General features: G+C 41.3%; 1 protein-coding gene across 6 annotated transcripts in view; it reads left to right on the forward strand.

Moving 5' to 3' along the window:
- LOC109425926 (neuroglobin) overlaps positions 1-21,381 on the forward strand; it is a 170,028-nt gene that overhangs the window by 13,410 nt on the left and 135,237 nt on the right. For 4 of the 6 annotated variants that reach the window (XM_062856687.1, XM_062856685.1, XM_062856683.1 and 1 more), the window contains exon 2: positions 11,945-12,786. In XM_062856687.1, coding sequence (XP_062712671.1) covers positions 12,590-12,786 — 197 coding nt within the window. In that variant the 5' untranslated portion in view covers positions 11,945-12,589. Of the gene's footprint in view, positions 1-11,907; positions 12,787-21,381 lie in introns of all 6 variants that reach the window. The other 2 variants (XM_062856684.1, XM_062856682.1) reach the window with 1 other exon arrangement.

Genomic DNA, 21,381 nt, shown 5'->3' on the forward strand with positions numbered 1-21,381 from the left:
TTCGAACGATCGCTGTCCAACTTCAGTTGATAGTCCTGGGTCCCGAGTAAATATCGCACAACACGCTTTAGCTCTAACCAGTCTCTTTGTGTTGGGCTATTGGTCTTGCGGCTCAAAATTGAGACTGCCGCTGAAATGTCTGGTCGTGAGTTAGTCGAAATATAGAGTAGAGCGCCCACCAATTGGTGATATTGTTTGTTGTCTGGAAGCTTCTCTCCGTCACCAGAACGAAAGTATCCTGGATCGATCGGATATCTCGAAGGCTTTGCATCCGTTAGCCCGAATCGACCCGCTACCTCACGAATTAAACATTTCTGACTCAGCATGTACATCCCCTTAGCGTCCTTTGAAACGTTGATTCCGAGAAATTGTTTTATCTCCCCGAGAGAAGAGATCTCCAGATGCTTTCGCAGAGCTTCCTCGACAGCTTCGATGTGATCTCCATTGCGGCACACCAAGATCATGTCGTCAACATATATTAAAAGGTAAATCCACTCACCGTTAGACAGTTGCATGCTGAACAGGCAAGCATCCGCCTCCGATTGCTGAAATCCGAGTCCGATGAGCACCTTCTTGATTGTCGCATTCCAGACTCTCGCGGCTTGCTTTAGTCCGTAAATGCTGCGGTCCAGTTTACACACTAGCTCTTCTTTGCCCGCTACACTATATCCAGGTGGTTGGTGCATAAAAATGTCTTCTTCGAGCTTCCCGTTCAAATATGCATTCTTAACGTCCACGTGTCGCACTATTAGTTTCTTGTGGCCAGCTACCGTCAGTAGCACCCTCAATGTTTGTTGTAAGGCAACAGGCGCATGCACTTCATCAAAGTCTTCACCGTAACGTTGTTCAAAGCCCTGGGCTACCAGGCGAGCTTTGAACCTCATAACTTCACCATTTGAGTCCTTCTTTTGCTTGAACACCCACTTCGATCCGATTGCTCGGCGTCCTGTTGGCAAAGGAACGAGATGCCACGTACCTTTTGCCATAAGCGATTCATATTCGGTGTCCATTGCCTTGAGCCACTCTTTCTTATTTTCACTTTTCAACACTTCCTTATAACCCCTTGGGTCACGCTCCTCAACCTTTGCCCGAACTTTTGCCACGCCCACCACATAGTCATCAAGTTTCTTCGGCAAAGCACCCGCGGTGCTTCTTTTTGGCCTTGTAGCACTCACTTCATTCTCAGTTTCTTCGCCATCTGGCTCTTCACAACTGAACACTTCATCTTCTTCGGTATCCGACGAATCTTTATCTTCACTCACTTCTTCCATGTTGTCGCCGTCGTCGAACACCGGCACCGCCAACGATTCCGTTGAAGATGGCATCACTTCCGGTTTCTGCTCCTCCTGAGACTCAACACCGAGCTCAAGGAATTTCGCATCACGACTGATAATGATCTTCCCCGTACGCATGTTCAGGAACCTGTACGCCTTCGATCCACAGGCGTATCCGACGAACTTCAGCCTCTCAGCACGGTTATCCAATTTTCTGCGTTTTGCATCCGGAATGTGAACGTAAGCGTCACATCCGAACACCTTCAGCCCACTCAGATCCGGTTTCTGGCCGTTCCAGAGTTCCATCGGGGTCTTACCGACAGATCTTGATGGCATTCTGTTTTGTATGTACCCGGCAGTCGCAATTGCCTCGCCCCAATACCGTTTCTCAAGTCCGGCGTCCAGCAGCATGCACACCGCCATCTCCTGCAGGTATCTATTCCGGCGCTCAGCAACGCCATTTTGCTGAGGGGCATAACCGGCTGTGAGCTCCATCCGAATGCCTTCATCACTGTAAAACTGCTTAAGCTCCTTATTTACGAATTCGGCACCTCGGTCCGAACGAATAGCTTGTGGTTTCCGGCCAAATTGGGTTTCGACCATTTTTACGAAGCTTTTGATGCAGTCTTTTGCCTCGCTCTTTTCCTTCAGCAGATACAGTACTAGGTACCGACTGAAGTCATCAATCAGCACCATAAAGTATCTGTTGCCGCCTGGGGTGACTGTTGACATTGGGCCACACAAGTCCGTATGAATGAGCTGCAGAGGTTGAGTGGTCTTGCGCTCAGCTTGCTGAGGAAATGGTGGACGAGCAAACTTTCCTTCAAGGCAGCACTCACAAGGAATCTTTTGCCCACAATCGACCAGCTTCATTCCTGTCGCCAACTGCTCCTTCAAAATCCGATCGAGAACCGCTGGATCACGATGGCCGAATCTCCTGTGCCAAGTGTGTTGACAATTCATCGAATGGCCTCCTTTGGACACCGCCGCACATTCCTGGTCCTTCAGAACATACAGCCCACCATTACGTTCACCTAACGCCACCACTTTCTTCGTTTTGTCAATAATTTCAACAACATTCGGCTTGAACAGCACGTCATAGCCGTTGTCCGTAATCTTACTCACTGAAATTAGTCCACTATCGAGTTCTGGCACATACAAGACGTTGTTCAGCCTAATGTCCACCGGCTGACCAGTGCCGTCCACACACTTTACACAACCACTTCCATGTCCACCAGATTTAGTATGATTCCCGTTTGCCATCATGACCTGAACACAATTAGACTCGTCCAGAGTGTCGAAAAAAGCTTCACTGTTCGCCATGTGGCACGACGCACCGCTATCAACGGTCCACGATTGTTTTCGCGTTGGTGACGACTGACTTACGTACCCCTCCTCCTGCACGAGAAAGCTCACCGGCTCCCTTTCGGTGTTCGTTACTTGTTTCGCCTTGAACTTGCTCGGATGACCGCTACTTGACTTGCTGCTCTTTGTAGATTCCGTTGCATGCTCAGTCGCTTTCGTCGCCCGCCACTTCCGACAATCCTTTTTGAAGTGCCCGGGCTGCTTACAGAAGAAACACGTCCTGTTTGACTTCTGTGTTTTGAGCACCTGTTCAGCAGTAGCACCGTCCCGTTCACATCGCTTGTGGAATTCATCCAAAAGCTTCGACTTTACGAGTGGCATTGTAATGTCAGCATCCGGTCGTGCCTCTAGTGCTGATGCTAGAAAGTGATACGACTGCGGCATACTGCGCAGCACCATGGCCACCTTCAGCTTCTCGTCCAGGGTAAGACCAACATTCTGCAAACGACCAAACAACGTATCCATTTCCAGCAAATGTTTTTCGGCATCTCCGCCTTCCTGGAGCTTCGCATCACACAGCTTGATTAGCAGCGAGAGTTGAGAAGTGGTCGTTGACTTCTCGTGGTATCCTTTAAGCGCGTCCCAGACTTCACGAGCTGAATTACATTCCTGGATGAGTGTGTACTGGCTCGGTTCCACACTCAGAGCGATTGTTGCACGCGCTTTTCGGTCCGCCTTTTGCCAAGCGACCGTCTCCGGCTCGGGTTTAGCTTCATCCAAAACATGCCATAAATCTTCTCTTGTGAGAAGCATCTCAACCTCAAACTTCCACGTCGCATAGTTGTTGTTGTTGAGCTTGGCGAGGGTAAACTTCCCCACGTCTGCCATTCCGCTCCAGCACAATTAACAAACCGTCCCGACAAACCGCACACGCACGAAAAAACGAAAACAACGCCGTCGCGACGCCGCCGATACCGCCGCTACCACCGCGACAATCGACCAGAACAAAAACTTTCACTATTTTCGCGAAAAATACTCCGGTTTCCTACGATCCACCTCTGGGCCCATAACCTATTGGAACCAGGGAACGGCCTTAGCAGAGTGGCAACAACAAGACACGTCGGAATCGGTAGAAAAACTCGGACAACCGGGAGGATTGTTTTCACACGTGTGTATTTAGGTTAAGACTTGGAAAGAATGACAAAGAATAATAATAATGACAGTACAATAAGTTTGTTCTCTATCCCTGTGACTCGAGTTGTTGATACGGTCCAGTGCTTCAGCGCTCCCTGGTACTGGGAATGCCAACACGCACAAACCTCGAACCCAATGAATATGAAGGTGCTGGTCTTAGTGCTGGTGCTATTTATTTACAAGGGGGACCGGAGTCCAGAACTGCCGGGGAATGGTCGTTTTTCTTGCGTTTTGAGTAGTGTGCATCCGTTTCCGTTAATTCCGTTTTTTTGCTAAAACTACCTCTTAGGGTAGGACGGGGCAAAACGAGTACCACTTTGTTTTACAGGTTTTATGATGCATTTTATCTAAACAACTTCGTGATCCATTAAGGACAAGCTCATTATAATCCCAAAGATGACCACCACAATGGCCGACTTTTGAACCTACCCACGATTATAAATGCACAAATCGAACGAAAGCGTGCACCAGCACATCCATTCTTCTTATTTTAAGTTTATGATAAGCGAACAAGAACGAAATAAAAGTTATACTATCGGTAGTTGTTAACATCTTGAGATTTGTGCTTTTGATGTTCTGGTGCATCGTTGAACTGGGATTCAAAGACGTTTGTCCTTAAAATAAAGTTCATCCAGTTAGTATACCTGTTAAAACATACTCCATGACGAAAAAAATGAAAAATATCGGCAAATTAGCCAATAGGCCATATGAATAAAACTAAGTAAATTCTGTTGACTCAGATCTCTGTGTTAATATTTTTTTTGGGACTACTCAAATCGTAAAGTTTTTTTATTTTCCAAATAAATTTATAAAATGTTTACTCAGTATGGAAATCCCTGGCCAAGTTCGCAGGGGTTGACGGTATTAAAGTGAAGGAGTTTCATTTTGATTATTGTAATGTAGTGTTCTTTAGTGAAACATATCACCTTTTTAACACTTTAATGCGCCTCCAACGGTTCATCACGAACCGGCTGCTGCAGATGGAGTATGGCTGATCATATGCATCAGACATGCTCGATAAACATGGAGGATCCGCCAGGGCTCATTAGAGTCTATTCCCAAGCAATAGTTCCAAGTCGGTTGGATTTAAGAAGGTTTTGATGATCGTTACAAATCCTAATAAAAGTATTGTAAGATTTGTGACAGGTTTTGGAACCTTTTACAGCCAGCTGACTTCAAAATGTTGTTTGGGCTCTATTTCCCACGTTTCTCGGTTGATTTTGATTAGTAATTTATTAATGTCGTAGTCGCGTTTTCGAATTTTTAGAATGTTAGTTGGTCATATTTTTTTTTTTAATAAAGCAATTAAAATCGACCGAAGAATTAATAGTGGGAAGGAGATTTACAGCACTTAATTGTGCTGATAGATTCGAAGCTAACGTGCGAACACTTAAACGCATTGTTGACGTCAATGCGTTCGACGTGACATTTTGGACAAAAGCTGACTGCTTTTTATTAACTGAACAACGTTACTTGTGTATGACTAGGTTGACATTTCTAGGCTACGCTTGAGAAAATGACATGGTTTATCTAGGTAGGACCGATAGGACAATTGAACGAATTTGAACATTTTTCATAGTATTTGTAGGGAGACGAATACATAATAGTTGACAAGCAATCTTTATCATTTTAAAATTTTATTGCAATCAACTGACCAACTTGACGTATTTTTGTTAATCTCTTAGATGGTATTTTGAACCAACAGAAAAATATCAGAAGTTCAGTTGCATGTTTCTGTGGATTTTGGACCTATGACAATTTAAGGACACAAGAGATGAACACAGAGAAGTAGAAACGATTAGCGAAATCAACAAAACAATTTGACACAGGATCGACTATATTTTAACATACAGGGTTTGATTGATTCGATGAAAAAACAAACATACGACCACTGACTTAACGAGAAGAAAAACATATTGAACCATACCACAAAATCGAACAAGACGACAAACACAAACCGTGTGACCATAACACTACATAGGCAAATCCTGACTGACTGACCAATTGAAAACTTTCCAACCTTCTACCGTAACTTTCTGAGTCAGTAGGCAACAGTGTCTTAATGGATATCATTTTACGCGTACGGCTGGCAAACTGCTTCTGAAAGATTACGTTCTCTTTTCTATCTTCGGGTCTAGTGTAGAGGTTTCAACTCTATTCAGAGTGCAACTAGAAACCTAGAAAAAAAAAAACAAAAAAATGTTTACTCAGTATGGAAATGGAGCAAATATGAATACGGAACAAATCTTACATAATTGCCGTTTTTCGTTGAGAAAATGTGAATGTGTTAGCTTCGAATCTATCAGCACAATTAAGTGCTGCAATTCTCCTTCCCATTAATTCTTTGGTCGATTTGATTCTATATATATAAAAATGATTTTCTGTCTGTCTGTCTGACCGTTATGGATTCGAAAACTACTGGACCGATCGGTGTGAAATTTTGTATGTGAGTATTTTTGGGGCCGGGGAAGGTTCTTAGCTTGGTGCGGGACCTCTCCCGTCTCTGGAACGGGAGGCTCCCGTACAGATGACTTTGCGGGGGACGTCCCTAAGGAGCTGTACGTCAAAAAAAAACACAGTAGGCAGGCAGTACGACGTTTGCCGGGACAGCTAGTTGCTTTATAAAGAAAATATGACCAACTAACATTGTAAAAATTCGAAAAAGCGACTATGACATTAATAAATTACTAATCAAAATCAACCGAGAAACGTGGGAAATAGAGCCCAAACAACATTTTGAAGTCAGATGGCTGTAAAAGGTTCCAAAACCTGTCACAAATCCTATAATACTTTTATGAGGATTTGTAACGATCATCAAAACCTTCTCAAATCCAACCGACATGGAACTATTGCTTGGGTATAGACTCTAATGAGCCCCGGCGGTTCCTCCGTGTTTATCGAGCATGTCTGATGCATATGATCAGCCATACTCCATCAGCAGCAGCCGGTTCGTGATGAACCGTCGGAGGCGCATTAAAGTGTTAAAAGGTGATATGTTTAACTAAAGAACACTACATTACAATAATTAAAATAAAACTCCTTCACTTTAATACCGTCAACCCCTGTGAACTTGGCCAGGGAAGTCCCCGTACGCAAATTGCATGAAAAATCGATTTTTAAAAAAATCTCAATCAAAGTTTTTTGCCTCATATCCTTCCTTGGATGAAAACTAACAGATCAAGATCAAGTCAAAGCTTAACGTAGATTTTAGGACGACGCCTAACTCGAATCATTAGATTATTGCAAACTTTGGTAATATGTATCACATCTCCCGAAATATTGTTCAAAATCAAATGCACCATGGTCTACTTCAGCCTTCACCAGCTGCACGAATGCAACTATCTATTATCCAGCAACCGTAAAATTCCTTCCGCGTTTCTCCGTTTGTTCAAAAAGCCTTCATATGCTGCCACAAAATGTTTTTTTCTCCGTCGGTCGATTATCAATCGTAACCTGCTTAAAACATACAACATATGCTGAACTCGCCGAGACTCCGAAAAGGTTGAAGCCCCGACGAAAATGCAACCATTTTTTGGAACGACTCTCGGGGCCTTCGCCACGCCATGAAGATTCCTCAAACTTCGTTATGTCCTTCTGATATTTTGACGATGATGCCGGTTTCACTCGTAATTATTTGTGGTGGTCTTGTTTGGAGGAAGCTACTGATTTCGTATTGCCACCTCGGTCAAGAAGGATCCTACCGATTCAGAACAATGACTGGCATTTCTGTCAGTCTATATAAACTCCTTATGCATTCAGGGTTGGATGGTTTATACACTTTTGTCGGTCCTCTCAGGTCGGTCTCATCACCTCTCGTCATCTATTTTTCACATTTTCTCTCGACCCGACAGCACCAACCAGCACCTCAAGCGGGCCACTCAGTGAAATCAGCCTCCGGTAGAAAAAATACTCCCGTGGCCTCGATAGAACTGTTCCGCTTTCGGTTCCGTCAGATGAACCTGCTTCCTGGTTATAGATCAGCATACCGTTGGCTTCATCAGCCGCTCCACCGCCACCGGGTTCTTAACTAGATGAGGCTTGAAAATGGCTCGACTTGATTCCTCCGCAGGCACGGTTTGATTGATGGCTGGCGACGAACAATAAATGCAATCTTGGCATCTACTTAAATATCCAGGTTCTCGATGTGCTGCTCTCGGATCCGGGAAACAGGGCCAACGGAATCCGAATCGTACATGGTGAAACGTCGATTCCGTCGATTTTTTCGATACGCGGAAATGAGAAAAACTGAAACTGGATGCAAAACAAAACAAACTTTGACAGTTTGCTGATAAAAAAAAACTCACCACATCGCTGTGGTCGAGGCATAGAGAAAGTTGGGGTGCAATGGAAATTGGGGTGAAATAATTAATAGGAGACAGTAGAGCTAAAGTGCTACTTCGCAGGTTTTTCACTGTTTTTCAATAGTTAGAGGCCTCAAAACATATGGGTTCCTTGGGAAAGTTTGCTCTATAAATTGGCGGAAAACCGTTGAACGCATAAAAAAATTTCACGGGAATGGTCTATTCTACAGTCTAAAAGAACATCATTTATACATCATAATTGAAAATAATATCCCAAAACATTCTGACGGTACTTTGACAAGAAGCCACCATGTTGCATGTCTGAAAATGTGTTTGAAAATTTGTTACAAACCACAGAGATGTCAAAAAACTTTCTTCTTATTTCCAATCCGATGGAAAGCGAATGAATTTATGATGAGGAAAAGTGCTTATTTCACCATAAATTTTGAACGGCACATGAAATTAAGTCATAGTGCCCAAACATCGAGATGGTAAATTACAAACGAAATGTAAGGCCCGATAATTATTTTGAGCCATCACTAAATACTGCATTTATAATAGATGCCATATTTATTTTCTGTGCGTGGCTAATAAATATTAATTTCGTGCCAGCAATAAGTAAGTTGTTATGATGTTGCTGAGAACATATTCGATACATAATTTTATGATATAATAATGTATTGAAAAACATCTTCAGTAACATCAAAGATGTTTTATAAGCCGCCATTTTTTGCGCTTTTTCGGTTATATAAGTGTATGAAAATACGTTTCCCATATTTGAAACGAAACATGGATGTTTGTATGAAACATGTATTATATACAGAATTATAACAAATTGTGTTACTTGGGAATCGTACCCCGGCTGTTGCACCCGGCTCGTCGAATAACACCTTTCATGGCGATGTTGAACAGCAGGCATGAGAGCCTTCTTGTCTTCGTCCATGATTTTCCTTAGCTCTGTGCGGTCGATACTGTCGTACGCCGCTTTGAAGTCGATGAACTGGTAATGCGTTGGGACCTGGTGTTCGCGGCATTTTTGGAGGATTTGCCGCACAGTGAAGATCTGATCCGTAATCGGGCGGCCGTCAACCAAGCCGACTTGAAACGACGGAAGTTGATTTGGGATAGCACTTTGTAGGCGGCTTGCAGAATTGCAATCACTCTGAAGTTCTTGCACTCCAAATTATCACCTTTCTTGTACATAAATGGGGCAAACGACTCCTTCTACTCCTCCGGCAGCTGTTCGGTTTCCTAGATCCTGGCTATCAAACCGGGGCAGACAGTGGCCAACTTTCCTGGGCCTATATTGAGCTCCGATACCATTCTTACCTGCTGACTTATTGTTCCTGAGTTGCTGGATAGCGTCCTTTACGATCCTCAACGTGGGAGTTGGCTCGTTGTTGCTCCCGGTGTTCGTCGTAGTGCTGATTCCACCTTTGATCGCCGCATATCCGTCTGTCAGGATGCTTCTGTCGTTATCCCTGCATAGTCAGTTCGCGGCACGACACCTTAGCGGTACGTATTGAGATTCTAGTAGAACATACGTGTTTCTTGTGAACATAACAGCAACTCCGTTGCTAGTTGGGCAACTTTCGGGGAGGGAAAGAGAGGCAACCGATTTATAACCTGACGTACCTCATCATGTAGATATGAATATGCCTTTTCTGTTACGTACTGCCGCTGACGGCTGCATTAGTTTAGAAGTGTTACTTGAAGTTGTACTTGAATTTAGTTCTCTTGGTCCGCCGTTTGAAGTCAAAGTCTTAGCATTCCTTGTTACGCTTGATGAACTGCCCGCACAAATCTTCTTCCGAAGTGCATGCCTGCTTGTTCTTTTCAACGAGACGTTTCTTTAGGTAATTTGGAACTTCATAGCAGCTTGATAATGATCCTATTGCTTGAGTTGATAACGCAAACTTTCATGTGATTCGCGTACTAGCTTCAACTCACCGAGTGTTGCAGTTCACGGCCTTCGTTCCGATATCCACCAAATTCCCTGACTGTCAAGTCTAGGCTTTTTGAAACGATATCAAAAGTTATGATAATAAGCCTCCTTACATACATTTATCCATAACTTTTTTGGGGCTATTCATTTATTTTGCGTTTATTTTGCGATAGGTAACCATAACGACAATATCGCATACTGCATTTTTTGCTACAGTTCAGCCAATGCAACATAGGTTTGTCTCAATATAAACAGAATATGATAAGATCATACACAGCGAGTTGAAAAATTGTTTAGTCTCGCATTGCGATTTTCGAACAATTAACTTCGTGCTGGTAAAAAAAAAAAGTCGATTGTTTTGTGTCTTATTTTCATACGACAATTCTCTTCTCTAGCCTCTAGTAAAAGTTTAACTGATGACTGATAACTGATGAGTTTAACTGTTTAACTGATATATCCGTATGAACGTTTTTTTTTTTTTGTATTCTTCAACCACTTAACCAAATTTACAGCTCTTTTATCCACTAGGGCACTGCGTGAGCGATTCCAATAGACAGGCTGCATTTACACTTTGTGCAGCTAAACCTAAATGTATTCTATTCTAATTCTACTATACCGAACTAGTTGCCTTTGCGCTGCTGTCACTTTTCTACCCTGTCCATGGTAGAATGATGAGCACGAAGATGTTGATGGGGGACTCTTGTTCCTTTTCCAATCCGAGTGGGGGTCCATTTATGAGTTGCCGATAGCCGATATACAAGTTTCCGTGTCCGATAGAGCATATGCTCAGAAGAGGGTCAGGTGTCAGCCGCTCTCGGGGGGAAGAGCAATTGACGAAAAACTGCAAATGCCGGGGCTGAGATCGAACCCATGACCATCCACTTATGAAGTAAACGTGCAGCAGCAAAAATCATTGTATCGATACTTTTTACTGATGCAGAGCCGCATGCATTATTTTTTTTAATATCCAGTCAGGACTTTTTTACGCGGTTTTCATTTACGCGGCCGCGTAAATGAAAACTCCATACAAATAAAAATTTCATCGTCTTATTTTTGCATGATTCGTCGAGAAATGGTGAGACTTTTTTACGTGGTTTTTTGAATTTTGAACTGACTTTTTTTAACGCGGTACCTATCCCCTGCGTAAAAAACGTGACTGCATAATTCAATTTCTCGATTGAAATGTATATTTCATCTGTTAAAAAATGAGGCTATAATATTTCAACCAAAAACATAATTTTTGCCAACTGTTAGTTACCCCTTCAGTATATTTAGATAGATAAGGGGAGGCATGTAAAAAAAACTATTAAAGTTGGGTGAATTGAAGCTAAATATTGAAATATTTGGTTTTAAGTTCGCAAAACATCAATAGATCAAGCATCAACACCATCATCACTTATCAGTACAATTCTGACCAGCATTCCACAATTCTAGCCAACTGTGCAACGTCGGTGCTCCTACCTATACATAATCGAGAGTGAACGACTGAACGATATCGAGACATCGTCTTTGACGACACGACGAATGATTTTCCCTGCTATTGGGCACCCACCGTTCCGAGACAGCCACCCGTCGCCATCAGCCACCACCCATCGTCAGTTCAGAACAGCACAGCACAGTACAGTACGGTTGTGAGTGAATGTGTCGCATCGAAAAGGGGGTCTTTCATTCATGGATTCCGCCCGGTCTCGGAGGGTTCCGTTTCACCACTACCGACAGCTAATCAATTTTTAAAGACCCTTCGTCACCGCCGCCGCCGGCCAATGTGGTACGTGTGTGATGACGACGGTGCGACGGAATCTCTCCCAACCGTTTCCGGATCAATCCGGACCCGAAACGTACATGTTGGGGTTCCGTGCCTACATACATATATTCGGGTAAATCACAGGTGTAATCAAGTGTGAAAACCGACTGCACAATTCCAGGGCCACGTGAGAGAGAATTATCGTGAGATTCGGGCAGAGTTTCGAAACCTTCGTTGGGACGGAGCCAAATAATCTGTTTTGTATGCGGGACGTCTTCTTCGATCGCAACCACGGAATTACATGAGTGAGTGAATGAGTGGAAGGCTTCGGCCGTGCTGAGATTTGCGAGCACCCACCCCTAGAAGTGGAGGAGAAAAAGCAAAGTGTGAAGTGTTATTTTCCAATTACTGGTGCACTTAAGCCCGGCGAAAAGTGAGTGGAAGCATTAATTAGTGAGCGTGTGCATCGTCGAAGTTCTTCTCCTGGTTGGGACCTTGGACCGGGGAAATAAATTGCCTTCATGATTTGATACGGGATGCTCTAGTGATACGTGTCCCCGGTCGCCAGCCAGCCAGAGTCTCCGTCTCCAGCACAGGATGAGATGGGAGTAATGGAATTCGTTGAAGGCCGCAACTATCGGCGCGCGTAGAAGAGAAGCGAGGAATCAAGTGTTCACGTTCGGTTCTTCCTTCGGAGGCTCCCATTATAATCGGTTGCAGCAAAGGAAAAACGCGAAACTAATCGATTATTGGTGGTGGCCCCGTCGCACACACATACACACACAAACACACAAACATAGGCAAACAAACACACGGCAGCAGCGCCATGGGTTGTGAACTAACGAAATTAGCCAGCAGTAACGGGGGCTCCAAAGGTAACAACGTGCCCAGTCTGGACGCCTGTGGACCACCCCCCACGGATAGCCGGTTGCCGCTCACTGCCAAACAGAAATACACCATGGTGGCCTCGTGGAAGGGCATCAGCCGGGCGATGGAGACGACCGGGATCCACATGTTTATCAAGTGAGTATAGAGTAGAGATGCAGCAAACTATTATGGAATCTAGATGGTACATTTTGCCGGTACATGTAGCAGGTCAACTAGCTAAACTGATTTACCCGTGTGGCAGCGACGATAGAACATGTCGACAGGAGTGACTTTTTGTACCATTATGTGAAACTTTTACACTTGGTTTCACGTGTTCACGATAACTATATTCTGTGCGATGATGGGATGTAACGATAACACAAGTGATTCAAAAATTGTGTTTGTTATTTTTATCTAAAAGTAAAGGAATTTTATACGTTTTTCTCTGAAGTAACGGTTTAGTCTTATGCAGATAAAACACGTTTATAAAAATCATTCCATAAAGTCAGAAAATCATCATATTTACTCAAATTCAGGTTATACCATGTTTAAAACAAAAAAATGTATTTTTGTAATTGCGTTGCGTTTTCCCCTACTTTTCACTCACGGTTGTAACGTTGAAACGGCCTACTTTTCTTCACTAAAACAAAAGTGCCGAAAAGTACTACTTTTCGGCACTCTTAAGAGTGCTGAAAAGTAGCACTTTTCGGCACCTTTGCCAGAGCCCACTTTTCGATAACTTTTGAGGGTACCGTAGACACAGCTACTACTTCTACATCCTCTAATGAGCTCGAATCTAAATCAGGACTATCCAGATTCAGATTAAGACTGCAGATCAGGCGTAGAAGCAGCAGCTGAAGCTACTTTTGATAGCTTTTGATCTTGCCCAAGGTGCGGTTGCGGTACGACGACGACGACGGGAGTTTGCAAATTTCTGACACCTACCCTATCATAGCCTACCTGATCAAACAAAAGCACCACGCTGACGCGCATGAATGCTGCCACGTGGTTCGTATTGATATATGTATGTGTAGCAAGATTATACCAAGGATTATACTGGATGGGTATTTTTTTGCAATTACAAAAAACTTTGTATGCAACTCGTTGCAAAACTCGATTTTTTCAGCACTCGTCGTATTTATCCAACTCGGCAAGCCTCGTTGGATAAATGTACGACTCTTGCTGAAAAAATCATCATTTTGCAACTTGTTGCATAAATAACTATTTTGCGGTGAATTCCAAATGGAATTACCAATAACCAATAACCGAGCATCTTGACATAAGTTAAACTGGTGTTAATAATGCATTCCCATAAATGAATTAAAACTCTAGAAGAACTGAGATAGGACTATATTTAGCAGAGTTTGCAGTAGTAGTTAACGCAACAAGGTGCAGAATGAAGCTTTTTACAGCACGAGTCGTACATTTATCCTACGAGGCTTGCCGAGTTGGATAATAGGACACGTTCGGTGTAGTACTAGAATTGTAGTAATGAGCTGAATTTTTGTATGGTGAGAAGGTGAATTCTCCGTTTCGGCAAAGAAATGGTGCAAGAAACGTGGGTATTATGATTCCTTGCCTAATTTAATGCTATTTGAGCAAAACTTTGGGTAAATGTATTGTTTACATTGCAAGAAATGGAAACAACAACAACAATGTCGCCCAAAGTTTTTCTCAAACAGCATCAAATTAGGCAATGAATCATAATACCCACGCTGTTTGCACCATTTCCTTGCAGAAACGGAGAATTCACCTTCTCACCATACAAAAATTCAGCTCATTACTACAAATCTAGTACTTCCTGATTGTGTCCTATTACGACGATTGCTGTAAAAATCGAGTTCTGCACCGAGTTGCGTACGATTGTATAACATATCGCCGAAAACCATTTCGCGGAATTCCTTTTCGCGGTGTAACATTCCGCGGAACGACATTTGGCGGAATGAACCTTTAAGCGGAATGCACCGTTTCGTCGAAAACCATTTGGCGGAATGTACCGTTTCGCGGAAAATCGTTAATAAGAGCAAACAATTAAACTTATCGAGAGACAACAACACGATGAGATTCAAAATTCAAATCAGCACATGAATAATTGAATACTTCATATCAAAAATTCATAATTGTAGCAGAAAGAACAGCCTATGAATGAAAGAAGGGAAATTCTCTCATAATATCAATTTAGCAGTTACAGTGACCGGCACAAAAAAAGATCCACCATATAGTGGTTTCAGTTTCTATTGAAAACAACATACAAAACCCGGATTGATCCACCTAGTGGTGGATGTACTCATGTGTATCATATGTACTCATGACGTTTCCGTTGACGTGAGCTGAAATGTTCCTGAATCATGAGAATACTTTACATAGAATTTTATCAGAGCCATCATTGAATTGACTTCAAATTGATGGCACATATTCCGACGTTATGTTCAACGTATAGAAAGAGCTGAAAAATATCAGACCTCTCAGTTGACAGCTTGACCTCCTTCACTATCACTGGAGGCCGATCAACACCAAGACGATACAACTTTTTCACAAACACAGATACCTTAACGGTTTTCGACCAAGTATTTTCTACACACTTCTACACACGCTATATTTTATTATCATTGGCTACAAGATGCATGTAAAATTTGACAAAAACATGCAAGTAACTGAAATTTTTCATACTGAATCCCATTCAACATTCAACCACATTACAGTGCGTGAGGGAGCAACCAGTCGCACAAAAATTTTACGCAGTCATTTTAGACGCGAAAGAGAATTGAAAAAGTTTGTTCGGAGTTATTACGATTAAATTTTAATTTTCCCATACAACGTTGACCAATCCTTCTGCATTATTACACCTCAGGAATCTGAAAAGATGTGATTGGATGAGATCGTCTTAGTTTTGTCAAGATATCTATCGCTTGCTTTAATTTTCCTCACTTTTGAATTCCGACGAAGCACCCAACGCTAGTTTTGCAATACTACCGGTAGTTTCTTATGTGGTCTGAGACTATTTTCTTGCTTACCGTTCATCAAGTTATCGGAAAATCCGCGATTTGACGTGTCGCATGCATGGGTTTGGTTCGCTTTTATATTTGGCCACTTCCAGCGGAACTCTCGGAACCGGTTTCGGAACACCATTGGTTGTCCCAAATATGGTCTGAAACTATTTTCTTGCTAACCGTTCATCAGGCTACCTAAGGAGCCGCGATTTGATGTGTCGCATGCATGTGTTTGGTTCACTTAAATATTTGGCGGTGGAGCGGGCCTGGTTTGATGGTTAGAACACAAGACTATCATGCCAAGGGCCTGGGATCGAATCCCACTCCCGACATATTCACAAAACGTAGGTTCTTCCTTCGGAAGGGAAGGGTCCCGAGATGAACTAGCTTCGAGTTAAAAATCTCGTTAATAAAGACAAAAAAAATATTTGGCCACTTCCGGAGGGAACCCGGAACCGGTTCCGGAACACCACCGCTTGTCTCAAATATGGTCCAAAACTATTTTTTACTAACCATTCATCAGGTCGCCTAAGGAGCCGCGATTTGAAGTGTCGCATGCATGGGTTCGGTTCACTTTTATATTTGGCCACATCTGGCGGGACATACGGAACCGGTTCCGGAACATTACCGGTTCAGATATGGTCTGAGACTATTTTCTTGCTTACCGTTCATCATATTATCGAAAATGCCGTGGTTTGATGTGTCGCATGCGTGGGTTTGTTGCATTTTCATATCTAGCCCCTTCCTGGGGTACCGATCCGGAACGCCTAAATGGCCATAATTCCGGAACGGCTGGACCGATCCGAACCATTTTCAATAGCAAACAATGGGACCAGATTCCGCATCGAACGAACCGTCGGTCATTAAAATCGGTTGAGATTTACTGCCGAAAAGTGACGTGAGTTCGTTTGTACATATACACACACAGAGACATCACCTCAATTCGTCGAGCTGAGTTGATTGGTATATGTGACTCGAATCTCCGGGCCTCCTATCAAAAAGTCATTTTTGGAGTGAACATATAGCCTTTCCAGTACACTTAGTGTACGAGAAAGGCAAAAAAGATAAAATATATCTTTCAATGAATGCACTACATCCATTTTACATTGTTTTAGTGATCTGTGTTGAAAAATATTTGGTTTTTGAGGAATAAAATGATTTTTGATTAGATTGAGAAAATTGAGTATGGCAGAAAAAAAGATCCACCTAGCAATTAATTCTAAAACTTCAAAATTTCGCCAAATTATCACACGTTTTGCTTCTTGGTTTATGCTGTTGTGATGTTTTTAGCATGTGAAATTTATTTTGACATGAGTTTTATCAATTTTAGGGTGATATGGGGCGAGTTTATTTTTCATGGTTAATGTAATAGGTGAAGTTTTCCCTAAACTACAGAAGCTAACCTTGAGCAAGAATGAATGCTATTAATCTACAATACAACAATAATTCAGCTTGCAGACATACAGGAATGTACTTTTTTGTACAATTTTTATGAGTTTTGGTCGACTAATGCAAAGAAATGCACATGTTATGAAGATTATTAAGGATTATGTGATATTATTTGATAACTCGAAACTCTTTCATGTTTGTGTATCGCAATGATCACCTCCATCTGCTTGTACTAAAGCTTGCTGGAGGTATATTTTATCATATACACATTGATAATTACAAAAACTCAATGTATTGTAAGTGGTACACATGGGTGTTCAATCAAAATGTTAACTTTTAACTTCAAATTCCACTGTCGCTTCAATACACATATTCTCAGAATCAAAAGTTTACACAAAATAAAGCGTCAGATCATCTAGCTGTCTTCTGCAATATTTTTCGTTGGAATGCTAGGAATATATATGCTGAAGACACCACCCTTCTGTAGTTTAGGGAAAATTTTACCTATTATATTAACCATGAAAAATAAACTCGCCCCATATCACCCTAAAATTGATAAAACTCATGTCAAAATAAATTTCACATGCCAAAAACATCACAACAGCATAAACCAAGAAGCAGAACGTGTGAAACTATGGCGAAATTTAGAAGTTTCAGAATTAATTGCTAAGTGGATCTTTTTTTCTGTCATACCCAATTTTTAAGCAATTTTCTCAATCTTATCAAAAATCATAATATTCCTCAAAAACCAAATATTTTTCAACACAGATCACTAAAACAATGTAAAATGGATATAGTGCATTGATAGGGCAGGATCGTGGCTTCCGGCTGGGATTGGGGTCACACACGGGCGGAACACTACCGAGGCCGGTCTCTATCGGCGGAACTGGGCACCACAAGATTCACCACACAAAAAACTACTCTTCTACACTTCTGGATTCACTTTATTTGGCTTTTGGAGGAAAGAACTTTATTTCTCGAAGGTTCGATTCTTACTGACTAATTTTATTGTGATACATTCTAGTTTTACCCTACGTTGTTTGAAATGTTTCGATTTGAATTTGCTATAAAACTATACTATAAATTTGGAATATTTCATAATGCTACCAACTAAACTGACAGCACGGTTACTGTAGCGTACCTGCTTTCGACAGCTAACAGTTTGAGAACTGTCATGCATTCATTAAAAGGTATATTTTATCATTTTTGAATGTATTTTTCACCAGAAACTGAAATCACTATATGGTGGATCTTTTTTGTGCCGGTCACTGTATGCCAAAATAAGTATAATGCATACAATTTATGAAGGAACAGTTTTGATCAGAAGAAGGAAAAGTTTCGTATTGAACATAACAGTATACATATCTGTTAAAAACAGCGTTTGTTTGAAAGATGTGATACAAAAATGTGATTTTTTTCTAATATCTATTAAATACAACAGTTTGAGTTAGTTCGAACATACTAAAAATAAAAATAAAAGAGAAATCTGGTAAAGTTATCACTAAGGAGAGTTACTTGGCTTACGGGTTACGCTGTCACACTGCTAACAAATAGCATTATTTTGGCGTAATTACAATTAGATAACTCCAGTGCAACTTGAATAAACAGCCCTTGTTTTAAAGAAGGATAAATCACTAACGCCAGCAGTCTGGTCACCGAAAAACTCACCAACAGTGTTACTCTGAAGAACAGCCCTTTTTTCGACAGAATGAAAAATCTCAGATAAGTTGGCAGTTTGGTCACTAGCCAACATTTCTAACAGTAAACTTGAAAGAACAGCCTGTTATCAAAAGAAGATCAAATCTCCTATAGAGTTATCAATTTGATCATTAAAAACTACACACCACATGAACAGCCTCTGAAAAAAAGAAGGTACAGTGACCCCACAATTTATGAATCGGCAAAAATAACCACAGTTCATGGATCACTCATTTGATCAACATGGTGATTCATAAATAGTGTACAAAATTAAGGTGATTAAACGGTGTGGGGTCACTGTAAAAGATAAAAAAAAAATAACAATTCAGTTACCAAACAACAATGTTACTGGAAAGAACAGACTTATTTTAAGGAAATTAAAATCTCTTAAAGAGTTAGCAATATAAGCGCTCGAAATACAACTTATATGGCAACGATGGCTTGTTGGTCATTACGCCTAATGTCTATTTGGCCTCATTCCCATTCGACCTAAAGACTTTCGGCCGAATGGCTTTTGGCCTGACGTTCAGAACTCTAAGGAACAGCCTACGAATCAAAGAAGGTGAATTTTTGATCATAAAAGTAACAGATTTAACATCAATTAGTACAATCGTAGAGCTGAGGTGATTATGATTGCGCATGAATCGGTGATGGGGCTAGTAAAGTTTAGCAGAGGAAATAATGTGTTATTCCATTATTATTTGCAAAGTATTAAATTCCACGAAATGGTATTCCGCGAAACAGTACATTCCGCGAAAAGTCGTTCCGCGAAATGGTATTCGGCGAAATGATGCATTCTGCGAAATGTTACACCGCGAAAAAAAATTCCGCGAAATGATTTTCGGTGAAATGGTATACAACCGTACACTGCTGTTCATAGCCATGTTCAAGAAAGTCTGACCATAGCAGGTTATACCATACAGTTGTCACATTTTTTCAAAACTGCGTCCAGAAAGCATCAAGAAGTTATTCAAAACTGAAAATAGTGCTGTAATGGCTCATTACGCAACGTAAATCAGTGCGGTTATGAACCATTACAGCACTGCGAGTTTGGCAACGAGTTGCATACATATTTTTTTTTGCAATTACAAAAAATATCTTCTGAATACGATCTGGTGCAGCTACATCACTATGCTGCGAGAGAACCCATGTGTTCGATCAGGTAGCATGTGACTCTGTGACCCATTCTGTCACAAATTTTCGGGCTTCCGTCGAGTCGTCGTCAAGCTGGTGCTGGAGCTTCTGTTATTGCTTGTAATAGGGTATCGGGATGCTTCGTTGGCATAGTCCCCTCGTTCGGCCTATCTCAACGTTAACCAAAAACTCAAACAAACACGCATAACTGGATATCGGAAAAGCTATGCGGCAAACAACTGTAACATTTCGTTTCAATTTTAGCACTTTGGAGCATTAAAATTGAATGAAAATGTCACTTTGTTTAGCTTTCGTAGATGCCATGATTATTCGGCTTAGTGGGTAGTCTATACACATGATCATAAATGGCATGATTCTGGAACATTTCGAACTGACTTTTCAATAACTGAACATTTGATGCGACGGTCAAAGACGCTATTTTGAACTTGTATATTCGTTTTCAACGAATAATAAATATTTTACAAATTGAATGTGGGCCGAATATTGAGGACATTTTTTTCATTATGTACCCAAATCTTGGCCCATCAGTAAAGTGACGTCAACAACAGCGATAAAGTGACGTCTACAACATTGCTTGCGTAAGAACCAGAAAGAACGAACTGGAAGAAAGATTTTGTGTACGGTGACTGTAAAAATATAACACAATAATAGGGTTGCGTTGTTTTCGTTAATAAATTAAGAAAGAACTTAAGTTTAAGTAATTTATTTACAGTTTTTTGAAAATTTTTCTCCAAATATGTAATGTACAAGTAAGATTGGTGAACAAACAGTGATAATACTTCAGCAGAAATATTGAAAAAATGAGATAATAAGTGGTTCTAGTGCATGGAAAGTAATAGGCCAACGTTGTATCCACTAATAGGCCAACTTTTGTACTATAGACCAACGTTGCATACCATCGCATCGAATCTTTTCAACTTAATTAAGTAAATTCTTGAATATTTACGTTAATTTACTTCCAATTGGTGAAACATGCATTGCATAGAGTGTGTAATAGAGTCGACATATTACTTCTAATGCTATTAATTCATGAGTTATGGTCAAAAATGTCAATGCGGCTTGCAAATTAGGCCAAGGAATGGTACATATACCCTACTTTCCAACCGAACTAAACTTTGAATCTTCACTGATTTGAATAAGAACGGCAACTCAGATGTAGTGATAGTAATGAAATCAGCGTGAGAAGCGTAGAAGGCATAAGAAGTTCTTTATCGCAAATCATTCTTGGACATTGAAAAGGGTTGCATAATGTAGCACATTATGCAATACATTTCTGTTGCATAATGTGTTACATTATGCAACACTTTTACGCATATGGAAAACCAAACCATCTGACCATTCTGAGAAATACAATATCGATTCTCTATGAAATGGCTAATATATCTACTGTATTTTTGTGAGGCTCTTTAATTTTAAAATTCCTCACCAGGCTAGAAAACTGGTCTTGCTGAATGCCCGTGCGCTTACCACATCGGCTATATGGACCCTGAGAACTTTTGAAGCACCCTAAAATACTTCT

Source organism: Aedes albopictus, chromosome 3 (assembly GCF_035046485.1).
Source record: "Aedes albopictus strain Foshan chromosome 3, AalbF5, whole genome shotgun sequence".
NCBI lineage: Eukaryota > Metazoa > Arthropoda > Insecta > Diptera > Culicidae > Aedes > Aedes albopictus.